The sequence below is a fragment of the Penaeus japonicus genome, unplaced genomic scaffold (genome assembly GCF_977035675.1).
Source record: "Penaeus japonicus unplaced genomic scaffold, GWHDUDI00000001_assembly GWHDUDI00000013, whole genome shotgun sequence".
Classification (NCBI taxonomy): Eukaryota; Metazoa; Arthropoda; class Malacostraca; order Decapoda; family Penaeidae; genus Penaeus; species Penaeus japonicus.
In genome coordinates, this window is record NW_028234415.1 from 8,883,068 (window position 1) to 8,895,567 (window position 12,500).

Below are 12,500 nucleotides of genomic sequence, written 5' to 3' on the forward strand. Positions count from 1 at the left end.
GTACAAATTTACGATAATGACGCATTGCAGATATGGCGTATCAACACACACTACAATGTCCTCTGGGTGAGTGGACCAGCTGTTCCCGGCCCAACAGGTGCATATGTTTATCTCTACGATAGCATCTTGCCGGCTCATCAGCTCCGTCAAGAGCAAACCCCCCCACCCTTCCCAACACTTTTCCAGGATGAAGTTGATATTGAAGAAGAATTATTCGATGAAGATTTACACGTTTTTTCTCAGCCATCCATTTCCTTTGCAGAGAAATAAGTGGGTAATTCAAGTAGCTCTTTTGTTTTGAAATGCAGAATTGCAGTTACTCAATATTTGTAAATTGTACTGTAAATATTTATGTACTTGTATGTTGAAGATGAAAATATAAAACCAGTGAATAATTTTGACATTTAATACCCATAATATACCACAATACAGATGGAAATGTTGAAATTTTCAAAGGAAAAAGAACAGAAGTTAAAATATTATACTGTTTATTGTGTACATGGAATTGTGCCTGCAATGACAGGCACACAAGATGTATATACACCAAAATAATGGTTTTAAATAATATCAGAAATGAATTACACCTTCAAATAAAGCAAACATTTTCTTGAATCTCATTGGGGGGATTAATTTAATATAAAATTCTTAGGGTTTGAGTTATCTACAGAAATGTACAGAATGGGGGAGGTGGATGATTCTAAATCTCATGACTATCTTTTGTCTGCTTCATTACCGTATGAACAAATTTTCATTGAGCCCTTCTCAGGTTTTAAATAATAAGTATAGCAAAGCTTTTTTTAAATATCAGGAAAAGCAGTGCATGTCTTTAAATCATGATACCAGCAATGCCAAGCACAAGAAATAACCATGTAAAGTTTTTAAAATGTGCATGTTCTAACACTGGCTGTTTTCTATTCCATTCAACTGTGATATTCAATTGTAAAAAAGTCCCATTTCACACTCCCAATAAATAGATCTCTCTCTGAGTTGGAAAAATTGTTTATTTGGTGACCTGGTGCATTGCATGTGCCAAGTATTCAACATTACTGGAGGCAATGCCAGCGACTGAGATACGTCCATCCTTTGTCAGGTACACGGAAAACTCCTTTGTCAGCTTCTCGACCTGAAAACATAGAGGAAAGGGGTACAAGTCAGAAATTAATTCAAGCTTTTTTTCCTGAAATATATAATATAGTCCTCAAATGTGCTCTTCCAATGTTCAATTTGTGATATGACATTTTTTTTAAAGTATAAACAATACTTTGCAATATTTTTTTTACTGCCATTATTTTTTTTTATGTATAATTAAGACTGAACACTAAGGAGTTTTACCTGGGGAGGGGTCATGCCGGTGAAGCAGAACATGCCGATCTGGTCAGTGATGTGGCTCCAGTCCTTGATGGATCCTTCCTTGGCGAGGTTTTCCTTCAACTTGGTGCGCATGTTAATGATCCTGTCAGCCATGCCCTTGACATCCTTCAGCCAAATAGAACTGTTGGAAAAGGAGAAAAGCTGGATTATTACTTATTTTCCAAAAAGCATGATTTATACTTAACCCATTCGCGCCGGTTGACGTGCTGACACGTGGTCGAAAAAATGACGTCCAGGCCACGACGTGCTGAAACGTCCGCATTAGAATGATAGATTATTCTTAGTACAATTCGATTTTCATACTTGATTTGTCTTAGCTACTTTAGTTTATCCTTCTAAATAGTAGAAAATGGGATATAACGTAATATGAATGACGTCTCAGGTACATACGTAATCTTGATTACGGCATGGTGATTTCTGTTTCTGATTTGTTGAATATGATGATCTGAGTCGAAAGGCTATCGTAAAATCAATTGTAATAAAAAAAAAAAAAAAAAAAAATTATATAACATCTTTTTGTTGCCCCACTAAAAGAAAATGACACTTGAAAAAACATTGTTGTTACTTGCATTCACTTGTATGCACATGTATGGTTGTTCATATTCTCTTTCTTTTCGTTTAGGAAGAAAAAAAAAATTGAAAAAAAAAACTATGTTTGTTACCTCACTAGAAGAATGCTTCCACTTCCCATTGGTATTACAACATAGGAGTAAAGAATATGGAAAAAGTTCAATAGAATAACACTAAAAAAACAGTGCTATAACATCTTTTTCGACTGATATACATCCTCTGAACATAGCACTACTTTCTACACATGATTACACTTTAGACGCAATCACGCAAACCATAAGGATAGGGTGGGTGAAAAACGCTCTGCGAGCGTCAGAGCGACCGCGCGCAGCGGGAAAACACCCCGGCACGAACGGTTGCGCGCTTGAAATCTTCCCGGCGTTATCGGGAGTAGGCGAAATTCCGCCCCGGCGTGAATGGGTTAAACCACACTTAAGAAAAATCATTGGCTGAACTCTGCAAAATGTAACATTAACCCACTCTGGACGGGTGGTACAGTACTGTACCGCTCATTAAACCACACTTAAGAAAAGTAATTGGCTGAACTCTGTAAAATGTAACATTAACATACCACTTTCCAACGAGAACAAAATAATGTACAAGCACTCACTTCAATTCGGGATTGCTGAGGATGGTGGACACGATGCGGGCACCGTGGAGAGGTGGGTTGGAGTAAAGGGGTCGGATCAAGATCTTCACCTGTGACAGGACACGGGCGGCTTCGTCTTTATCGCTGCATACAATTGAAAATGCACCGGCTCTCTCACCTATTGGGAAGTGATTTTATTTAGGTTAGTTTTACTATTCAGAAAAGCTGGTCTGAATGGATAAGAATGAAAGGAGAAGAAAACAAAAAGAAAGAAAGCAAAAAATGAATGTACACCATACTGGAAAGGAGAAGAAAACAGAAAGAAAAAGAAAAAATGAATGTACATCATACTGAAGATTCAATATGCAAAGGAAAAGTTAAACATATATATTTTCTTACCATACAATCCCATGTTCTTGGAGAACGACTGGGAGAGGCAGATTTTGTGGCCATCAGCCAAGAACTTGCGCACAGCATAAGCATCCTTGGCTACGTCTCCAGAGGCAAATCCCTGCAAAGGGGAAAAAGTCAGAAATTTGATGGTGATTTTCGTTTACTTTCACCTTTGTCATATATCTATGAGACTTTGTAATACAATTAGCAAAAGATAACTATCTGCCTCAAAGTCAAATCTTATTATCTGACAGAGCGCAAAGTAACATACATGAATGAAAAATACACCTTCAGCAAAACTAACGCTTTTCTCTTACTTGATAAGCCATGTCGAAGAACGGAAGCAGCTTTCTCTCCTTGATAACCTTGCTCATTTCATCCCACTGCTCTGCCTTGGGGTCTACGCCAGTGGGGTTGTGAGCACAGGCGTGAAGCATGATCAAACTACCTTCAGGGATTTTCTGAAATCAAAAAAAAGTATATTAATAGCATACCAAAATCCAATGTTTAGAAAGTAGCCGATTAAGAACATCTGGCATGATTTAAGCACAAGATGAACGCAAGCAAACTCATGGCAGCGATAATTACAGAAATATCCTCAATGGCTCCTTTAAAGTCAAATCCACAGGTCTTTGGGTCGTAGTATCTGTACTGCTGGACATCCATGTTGACGTGCTTGAAGATAGGAACATGGTTGCCCCAGGTTGGTGCTGGCAGCCATACATTCTAGGAAACAACAAAAAATGAACAATTACATAAACTACAAAAATATATATTGCTAATAGTATGAAAAAATGTAATTAAGAAAGATAATATTAGAGTTACACTTCTAGAATATCATACAGTATTACCAAATCCTCTCCTGTAGAGGTAACCACATACAAATCAAATGTCTTGGTATTTTCAATAGATCCTAATGAACAGTAAAAGGCAAGTTGATAATTTGCAGTCTCTCTCAAAATGATTCATAATTATACAGGTTGTATTCTATCCATATCGACTTAAAACTTGCAGTGTAATAAGACGGAAGGCCTATCTACAGTCCAATCTGATAGAGGCACAGGTTCAAGCAATTCCTGCAGCCTTTGAGCCAAAGGCAATAACACATGGCAATCAGACAAAAAATCTTCATCACTTTTACTCTAGCAATATAAAGCCTGGAGTGGTTCCTTTCATGACAATAAATTGCCAGGAGGTATAAACTCATATCTCTTCACACCTCATGTGATAGAGGTTTTTGCCGAAGTGCCAGCAGGTGCCGAGGCTAATGACAGATGTGCAGGTGTGTGTTAGTAACATATACCAAAGGCAACCTTATTTTACTTCATACCTTTGGGCCAGGGAAGAATTTTGAGAGGAAGGTGGAGCCAATGCGGAGAGCGCCAGTGCCAGAAATGCCTTGAACGGTAACATTCTGGAAAGAAAGAAAGAATAAATAAATCAAATGTAAAATATAACTACTTATCTATTATCAATAAAAGAACAACCCCTACAAAATATTTGTTTAATTTGTACATACTCAACATTCCTATAGTCATAAGAAAATTTAGCTTTCCCCTTTAACTAATCTTTCATTCTCCAGTCCCCAAAGGAGGATAACAGACACATGATCAACAGACAAACCTGTCTACCTCCAGAACAAATAAGTTAAGTCCTATAAAATGACTACAGAAAAACCACCAACCAAATAAGTTGAGTTCTATATAATGAATACAGAATAACCATCAATCTTATTTTACATAGCCTAGAAATAAGAAACCACTTCAAAAAACAACCAGTCCATCAGCAATGGCTTGGCTGTCACTCCCGAGAGCCAAGGTAATAGCATGCTTGCAGAAGTCAGCACTGCCGGAGATTGGCAGGTACTCCTTGTCTAACTTTTGGCTCACAATCAGCTCCTCAGCCTGAAAAGTAAGGAAAATAAGGATTAAGACTTTTTTTCATATATTCATAATAAATATTTTGAAATAATAGTAGAGCTTTAAACCTACATAGCTCAATACTTTTTTAAAGTATTGAAAAATTGATTAAAGTATATTATGGTATGAAGAATACAAGTACTTTGAATTTTTAAATTGGAGAGCTAAGAAGAGTGTAATTGTGGAAAATGAAAAAATGTGTGTGACATACTGATGAAAATACAGCCACAATTAATTCCTACCATAAGAGATTTGTAAAATCAAAATGAAATGATAAGTAGTGGTGGATCTAGGGGGGTAGGGGACACCCTTAGTATACCCAATTGTGCCAGTGCAAACAAAGAATATACAACACAGAGAAACAAGTCAGTTGAAGCCATAACGTAAATAAATTTTGCTCCAAAATGATTAGAAAATGCCTCTGAAATGCTAAAAATCACCACTAGGATAGCTAAAACACCTATTAACCCTCTCTGGACGGGTGGTACACTACGGTACCGCGCATTCTAGGCCCGTTCGCTGGGTGACGCCATACGGCGTCGTTTATTTGATTGATTTAGGCCTATGCGTTCGAGAGCCCCGGCATTGTAACATGCAAGGCTGGAATGTCCCCGTTGTGAGTGGGTTAACTTCCATACATCAGTCTCACATTACCCAATCAGCACCTTCCTCTCTTCGAACACCCTGAATCCACCAATAAGGATAAGGAATAAAAAGAAACCGGGAAATTCCTCCATTCCAACTCACCTTCCTGACGGAGGGAAGGACGAAAGGCTTGCCATTATCATCACGGTAGGCACCGACACCAAGGTTCATCTTCTTGGGGTTGGTGTCACGCTTGAATGCCTCGGTGACCCCCAAGATGGCATCTGGGGGTCCCATCTCCACCCCAGACCACCAGGAGCTGTAAAGGAAACATCGGGTTAGGTTCTCTCTCCGCTTAAACGAGGTATAAGAACTCTTATTGTAAGACGACATTTGAGTGTAGTTCTGATTCGACACTAGGGCATACCAAATGCTGATTAGTATTACTTTGCTAGTAGATCATATATAGATTCTTCCATCATACCATAAGTCTTAAAAAGAAAGAAAAGACACATCTTAAGATGCACAGCCGAAGCTAAACGTGTAAGATGTGGTCGGTCTTGTAAGAATTAATAACGTATCAAACTGTCCTAAGCCTTTTGATATTACAAAATCTGAGAACTGCAAAGTATATCTATTCAAATTGGGTTTGGTCTCTCTCTCTTATTAATAATATCGATCATTCAAGCATAATTATTTAAAATACATCTTCACATAGATACAAGTTTACACAGTCTGCCAAGAGGACCAGCATACGTAGCAACAGTGGGGCAACATGATAGTTTGAAATTGCCCATTAACCCTAGGAAATAAATCCCAAGATGCAAACTATTTCTTTGCTTTTCTTAATACAGATTAGACTGACAAAACTTACTATATAATCTCTGCAGCTGGTATATCCCTGGTACTGTTACACATTTTTGATAACCACTGCTAATATACAGTTGACAAATGACTGCAAATTGTGCAAAACATATCGTGAGAGACTTGCAATATATCGTTGAGTATACATGACTATGAAACAATTAATTATTTATTACGTCTTTCCTTACCGGCATATCACATCTCATGGGAATTTTCCATTTCAATTTCAGACTTTGTATGTCATCTAGGTAACAATAATACATTCGTAATATTAAAAAAATACATGTAATCTACCTCACAGAAATATGAAGTCCTGCCACTGACGTATCACAATGACAACTTGCATTGCAATGAAAAGACAATGCTAGCAATATGCAACTCGCACCTTAAACATCGATTTTTTACCTTCTTCCTCTTTATGACAACCCATTTATCTACGTTCTTCATTGACCCTCAACAGCCTCTCCTCTATGCCATATAGACCTAGCCCTACAGGTGCGTATTTTTTTGCAAATTCAACCATATTTATAAACGCACGACCTCCTGACGCCCTTGAGATCGATGTTAAAAAGCCGGTTTTCTCCATGTTTCTCCTCCTTTGCAACACTTCGCTTCGAAAGCCGATCTCTTACCTGGCTCTCGAACAGACATGCTGGATCGAGGCCTGATTTTGTCTGACGAGGTTGAGCGTACGGGGTCCTGCGACGGCCATTGCAAGAAGGGAAGATTATTTTTCCTGGGAGTATGGCAGAGCGAAGCGTTTTCCCACCGCGAGATCTGGGTTGCCTCTGAGGCTCCGACGGGCGGCTTGTTGGCAACACTGCCGAGTCCTCCTGCTGCCGGGGCGCTGCCAGGTGTCGCCAGACGGAATATCTAATTGATATTTTTACATGTCTAGTTATTCCCTTATCCGTTGCAGTCATGAAATACGTTTGTCGACCTGTGCTACGTATCTCGCCGGCGAAAATAATGGGAGTTCATTTACTTTGAGGGATTCGTGAGGTCGTGATTTACACGTGATCAGATCTCGCCATGTGGTGACGCAATCGCTCTTCTGTGACCTGATTGGTCGACGGAACGAAATCGCATACACGAGACTTCCCTGCATGTGCACGTATTGCTTTGCGCATATATTTTTTTGTTTTGTTCGTGAAGGAGAGTGTAATCGAGATTTTAAGTAAGAGGAAGGGGGGGGGGAGGTATATGTGGTGGAAAATTGGGTAATTGGGTGAGGTTCCTAGAGCTTTTTAGGTGATAGGGTCTGTGACGTGTCTTATTATCCCTTACGTTCAGATGGTTTTTCTTTGTGTGTTTTTTCCGATTCCGTGTTGTCTTGATGGACTAATCGACACTAGATATTAAGTCGACAATTCACAAATCTCTTCTCCAGAAGTGGAGCCCAAACTGTTTTGACGAGTGGTCCAAATAAGATACAAGAGTGCACTTAATACGCACACATTCTCTCTCTCTCTCTCTCTCTCTCTCTCTCTCTCTCTCTCTCTCTCTCTCTCTCTCTCTCTCTCTCTCTCTCTCTCTCTCTCTCTCTCTCTCTCTCTCTCTCTCTCTCTCCCTCTCTCTCTCTCTCTCTCTCCTTCTCTCTCTCTCTCTCTCTCTGTGTCACACACACACGCAAACAAAAGAAGAAACAAACACACATGTCGGAAGATCATTAACTTACCAGTCCTGTCTCCACCAGCCATACTTTCTTTAAATACTAACCCAAGTGGCCCGCCTCAACCCCAGCCCAAAGCCAATCACATTAAAGATAATGGGGCCATCCCCTGGCCACGCCAATGCTCTCCTCTCTCTCTCTCTCTACCTGTCTATCTACCCATCCCTTCAATTCTCATTTTCTCTGCCTCTGATAATTCTCTCTCCTTTATAAATCAGTTTCTTTATTTCTCTCTCTCTTTCTTTCTCTCTCTCTCTCTCTCTCTCTCTCTCTCTCTCTCTCTCTCTCTCTCTCTCTCTCCCTCCCCCCCCCCCCCCCCCCCCGCTCTCTCTCTCTCTCTCTCTCTCCCTCCCTCCCTCCCCCCCCCTCTCTCTCTCTCTCTCGCTTTCTTTATTTCTCTTCCTCTTTCTCTCTCTCTTTCTCTCGCTCTCTTCATCTCTCTTTCTCTCTCTCTCTCTCTCTCCTCCCTCCCCCCCCCTCTCTCTCTCTCTCTCTCTCTCTCTCTCCCTCCCTCTCTCCCCCCCTCTCTCTCTCTCGCTTTCTTTATTTCTCTTCCTCTTTCTCTCTCTCTTTCTCTCGCTCTCTTCATCTCTCTTCCTCTCTCTCTCTCTCTCTCTCTCTCCCTCCCTCCCCCCCTCCCTCTCCCCCCCCTCTCTCTCTCTCTCCCCCCCCTCCCTCCTCTCTCCCCCTCCCCTCTCTCTCTCTCTCTCTCTCTCTCTCTCTCTCTCTCTCTCTCTCTCTCTCTCCCCTCCCTCCCTCCCCCCCCCCCCCTCTCTCTCTCTCTCTCCCTCCCTCCCTCTCCCTCTCTATCTCTCTCTTTCCCTTCCCGTTTACACCCATCCACGTGTAAGCCGTGCACGGTAAAGAGAAGCTCTCTGGGAAATTGAGTGAGGCTGAGTTCTCATACGACCTGCAGACGGCAACGCATCTCTTAGGTCCCTTATTCCAGCAAGACGGGTGACCTAATCCAGGCTGTGTTAGGTCAATCGTCTGGTCCTCTTGATGAGGCTAGGAACAAGCTACCATTTCCTCGTTAGCGCTGTAGAGATCCCGCGAATGACATCGGCACGAGGCAGGGGCTGCGTATGACTTTCATAATCCTTCCAGTTACAGGTCACGCTGGCTCAAGGAGTATGCCTCTCTTCGTGGGACTCGGTGGTGGGTGGGTGGGTGGGTGCATGCGAAGGCGAACTCAAATCCTATTTGATCCCATGACTGTTATTGTTAATAAAACTGGTACGAAAAGGACTGTACCCGTTGCCATAGAAACTTCCCACAGGTTCCTGGTAACGAGAATGAGGCTCATGTTTGTTCTGTTCTTTGCTTCTAAGTTTGCAGTCGCTTTAAGCTTTAAAGGCCCCGACGTCAACAGACTAAAGAAAGGTTTAGAGCCTCAAGCCAGCTGACCTATTTCAAAGTTTTCCTCAAAACAGAGGGTCTCAATAATGACTATCCGCTGACGAGAGTATTAAAAGTCCCAAAACAAGTCTGGTTCTCGATTTGGATGGAAGATCGTCGAGTGATTAATGTCCTAATCAGGCTACGAAGAGTTCACAAATGGCAGAAAAGTCGGCACTTCTTCCTATCGCTCGAGGACAGGAAAGTCAAAATGTGACCCATTGGCTACTCCGCTCATGTTTTACGCGGACATAATAACATCACATCCCTAAGTCTTGTAAGAGGAGAAAGCTCCAACCAGACAAGATCTTAGTCCCTGTAAAGAGAACACTAATTAGCTCCTTCCAATAGGGAATGTATGAGCAAAAAACAAACACAAAGAATACTTTTGAAATCGAATAAATAAATGACATCTACCGACGTATAGTTATAAAAAAACGACAATCCTATCATACATGCTGATTTCAGGGCAATCATAGGCAACCTGCAACATGCCCACTGACATTTACCTTCTGCCCATTGTGCTCACCATAGAACCTACGATTCTTTAACAGAATAAACGTATTTCCATTAATCTAACTTCTGTATCAGTCTGAGGATATGTCCGGTTTATCATAGCCAAGATGAAATCAGTCATCCTTTCTACCAATCTTTCATAAGCAGAAGAAGAAGAAGAAGAGAAAAAAAAGAAGAGAATTTCGATCGAACTCTAAGGACAACCAACATACGTTTTCACATATGATAAATACCGACCCGTCTCATTGACCTCATGTTCATGTAAGGTACTTAATAGAATTATTTTGAGCAGACTCATGTATCGCATACATGCCAAGTTATCTCCAAGACTGTATGGATTCCTCCCAGGACGTAGCACTCAGCACTGCTTTGCAGAGTACTTGACAAATTCTCAGCAAACTGTATTTCTCGATCTTAAATCTGCCTTTGATATTGCAAACAGAGACCTTATCCTTGAGCAACTGGCTAGCTTTGGTATTCAAGGTAAACTTTTAACGTGGATTCAAATGTATTCATCAAACCGATCAGCTCATGTTCTCTTCAGGGGAATCAAAAGTACATACTCTAAAATGTTCGAGCTTGGCACACCTCAGGGGGGCGTACTTAGCCCCATGCTATTTAACATTTTAATGCACAGATTATTAAGCAATATACCACTTGAGGGCAGTGATTTCATTATTTGTTATGCTGATGACATCTGCATTAAAACCTCATCCGAGGATAGAATGCAAAAGATTCTTAATGTACTGTCCACAAAAGCTACTGAGTGCGGTTTGATAATCTCAGTTGAAAAAACCAAGGCACTCAATCCTCTTACAATCCCACTGCCAAACTTTCATATAGATGACACTGAGCTAGATCTTTGCCACAAATACAAGTATCTCGGGGTGACTGTTAACGACACAGAACTCATTATGAACTTAAAGAAAAGACTGTGGGAGCGGCTGAAGCCACTCAAGACTCTTGTTGGCAGAGAACATGGTGTCAATGTTAATATTGCAAGACTCTTTTACTTATCATATAGACGGTCAGTCGTAGATTACCATGCCTTACACTTTATATCATTTAGGGAATCAGAGTTAACTTGTCTAGAAATTGTACAGAATGCAGCTATGAGGATCATTCTCGGTGCCCCCAAAACAACAAGGATTGTGAACATGAGAAAGAAACTCAACTTGCTATCTATTTACGAAAGAATATCATACATTAATATCATATTTGGTGTCAAAGCAATTAAAGAACCCCTCTATAATACTGAGTTCCAGAGACAATTTAAATATAAGATAGTGAATCCATCTTTGCATAACAATACCGAGTCACATTCAAATTCATGGTTGCAAGTGACATACAGATTCATACACCGATTGAATATGCTCTTGAGTAGGTTCCCATATGGACGTTCTATTCCACCGTGGAAAATGTCGACATTGAACGTATTTTATGCTGATGTCCCTAAAAAAGACACAGTTTCACCAGCTGTACTTAAGCAACACACCCTTGCAACCATTAATGAGCATCTTGAAACTCTGAATAATGACTATGAGTGCTACACTGATGGATCCCTACAGTCTGGAAGTAGAGCAGGATGTGCTTATGTTGTATATAAAAACAATATTTTGCAGCACCAAGATTGTAGGAGGGTTCATGACTGGGCGAGCACTACGCAAACTGAGTTGGCAGGAATACTCATAGCCACAGACTTTCTGTTAACTCAAGGCTCAGGAGTAATTTTCTGCGACTCGCAGAGTGCTCTCCTGGCTCTGAACACTCTTGATAAAGGTGCTGGAAATATCGTAAATGATATAAGAATAAATGTACATCGCGCCAAGGAACGGGGACATGTTATACATTTTGTGTGGATACCATCGCATGTTGGAATCGCTAAACATGATCATGCTGATCGCTTGGCCAGGGCAGGATGTGATAAGCAAATTTTGGATATAGACTTTGGCATACCTCTTGCTAGGATTTCACACATAATAAGAACCTCCAATAGGGAGGACTTGATGGAGCTAACAAACTCTCAAAGACCTGAAAGCTGTAGCATAAAACATTTTGACCAGTTTTCGCAGGAGAGATTCATTTATGGTTCATACAAGACAAGGACAAGACAATGTGATATTGTGACTGCAAGAATTAGACTTGGATACAGAATGTATTGGCAGGTCAGTTCAGAATGCAATGTAGAAGAAACTAAATGCAGACTTTGCAACGAAGAGTATAAACGAACACTTGAACATTACATTTCAGAGTGCCATATGATACAACCTTTCAGGCCCCCTAGCATGAGGTATGCAGAGTTATGTTATTATTTCATAACATCAACTATACTAGAAGATGTAATTATGCTATATCCGAAATTCGGTATATGATACCCTATTACAACATTTATCAAATGTCTATTCACAGTTGATATACTATAGAATATAATCATGCTATTAAGTTAATTTGTAATACAATGTTAGCAACAATGTCATGACTCTACATCAATGTATCAAAGCTTGCCCATGCCTGTGCAGTTAGCCAGGGTGGTAAATATGGATCTAAAAAAAAAATCATAAAATTCTAAGTAAACACCGACTAAAACACGCTAAATTACACAAATGCAAAAAAAAAGGCTAAC

At 40.4% G+C, this 12,500-nt stretch overlaps 2 protein-coding genes across 2 annotated transcripts in view; one reads left to right on the forward strand and one right to left on the reverse strand.

The window, feature by feature from the left end:
• Window positions 1-395, forward strand: part of mRpL3 (mitochondrial ribosomal protein L3) — a 4,940-nt gene extending 4,545 nt beyond the window's left edge. Inside the window, exon 7 of the mRNA XM_043003804.2 lies at window positions 31-395. Within this exon, the coding sequence (XP_042859738.2) occupies window positions 31-270 (240 nt within the window). The 3' untranslated portion in view covers window positions 271-395. The remainder of the gene's footprint in view (window positions 1-30) is intronic.
• A 79-nt stretch (window positions 396-474) lies between these two features.
• On the reverse strand, window positions 475-7,102 carry Got2 (glutamate oxaloacetate transaminase 2). Its single transcript, XM_043003803.2, has 10 exons — window positions 6,924-7,102; window positions 5,590-5,746; window positions 4,699-4,827; window positions 4,254-4,337; window positions 3,512-3,649; window positions 3,241-3,384; window positions 2,930-3,041; window positions 2,552-2,708; window positions 1,333-1,492; window positions 475-1,123 (listed from the first exon to the last, which is right to left on the reverse strand). The coding sequence occupies exons 1-10, from the start codon at window positions 7,001-7,003 to the stop codon at window positions 1,001-1,003; spliced, it is 1,284 nt and encodes a 427-aa protein (XP_042859737.1). The 5' UTR covers window positions 7,004-7,102; the 3' UTR covers window positions 475-1,000.
• Between the last annotated feature and the right edge of the window lie 5,398 nt (window positions 7,103-12,500).

Bases quoted from the DNA above. Each gene is read 5' to 3' on its own strand.
- Got2 (XM_043003803.2), bottom strand. From the start codon at position 7,003: ATGGCCGTCGCAGGACCCCGTACGCTCAACCTCGTCAGACAAAATCAG. The intron at 4,828-5,589 runs GTGAGTTGGAAT...CTTACTTTTCAG, and splicing joins TCCTTCCCTCCGTCAGGAAG to GCTGAGGAGCTGATTGTGAG. The intron at 2,709-2,929 runs GTAAGAAAATAT...ACTTCCCAATAG, and splicing joins CAAGAACATGGGATTGTATG to GTGAGAGAGCCGGTGCATTT.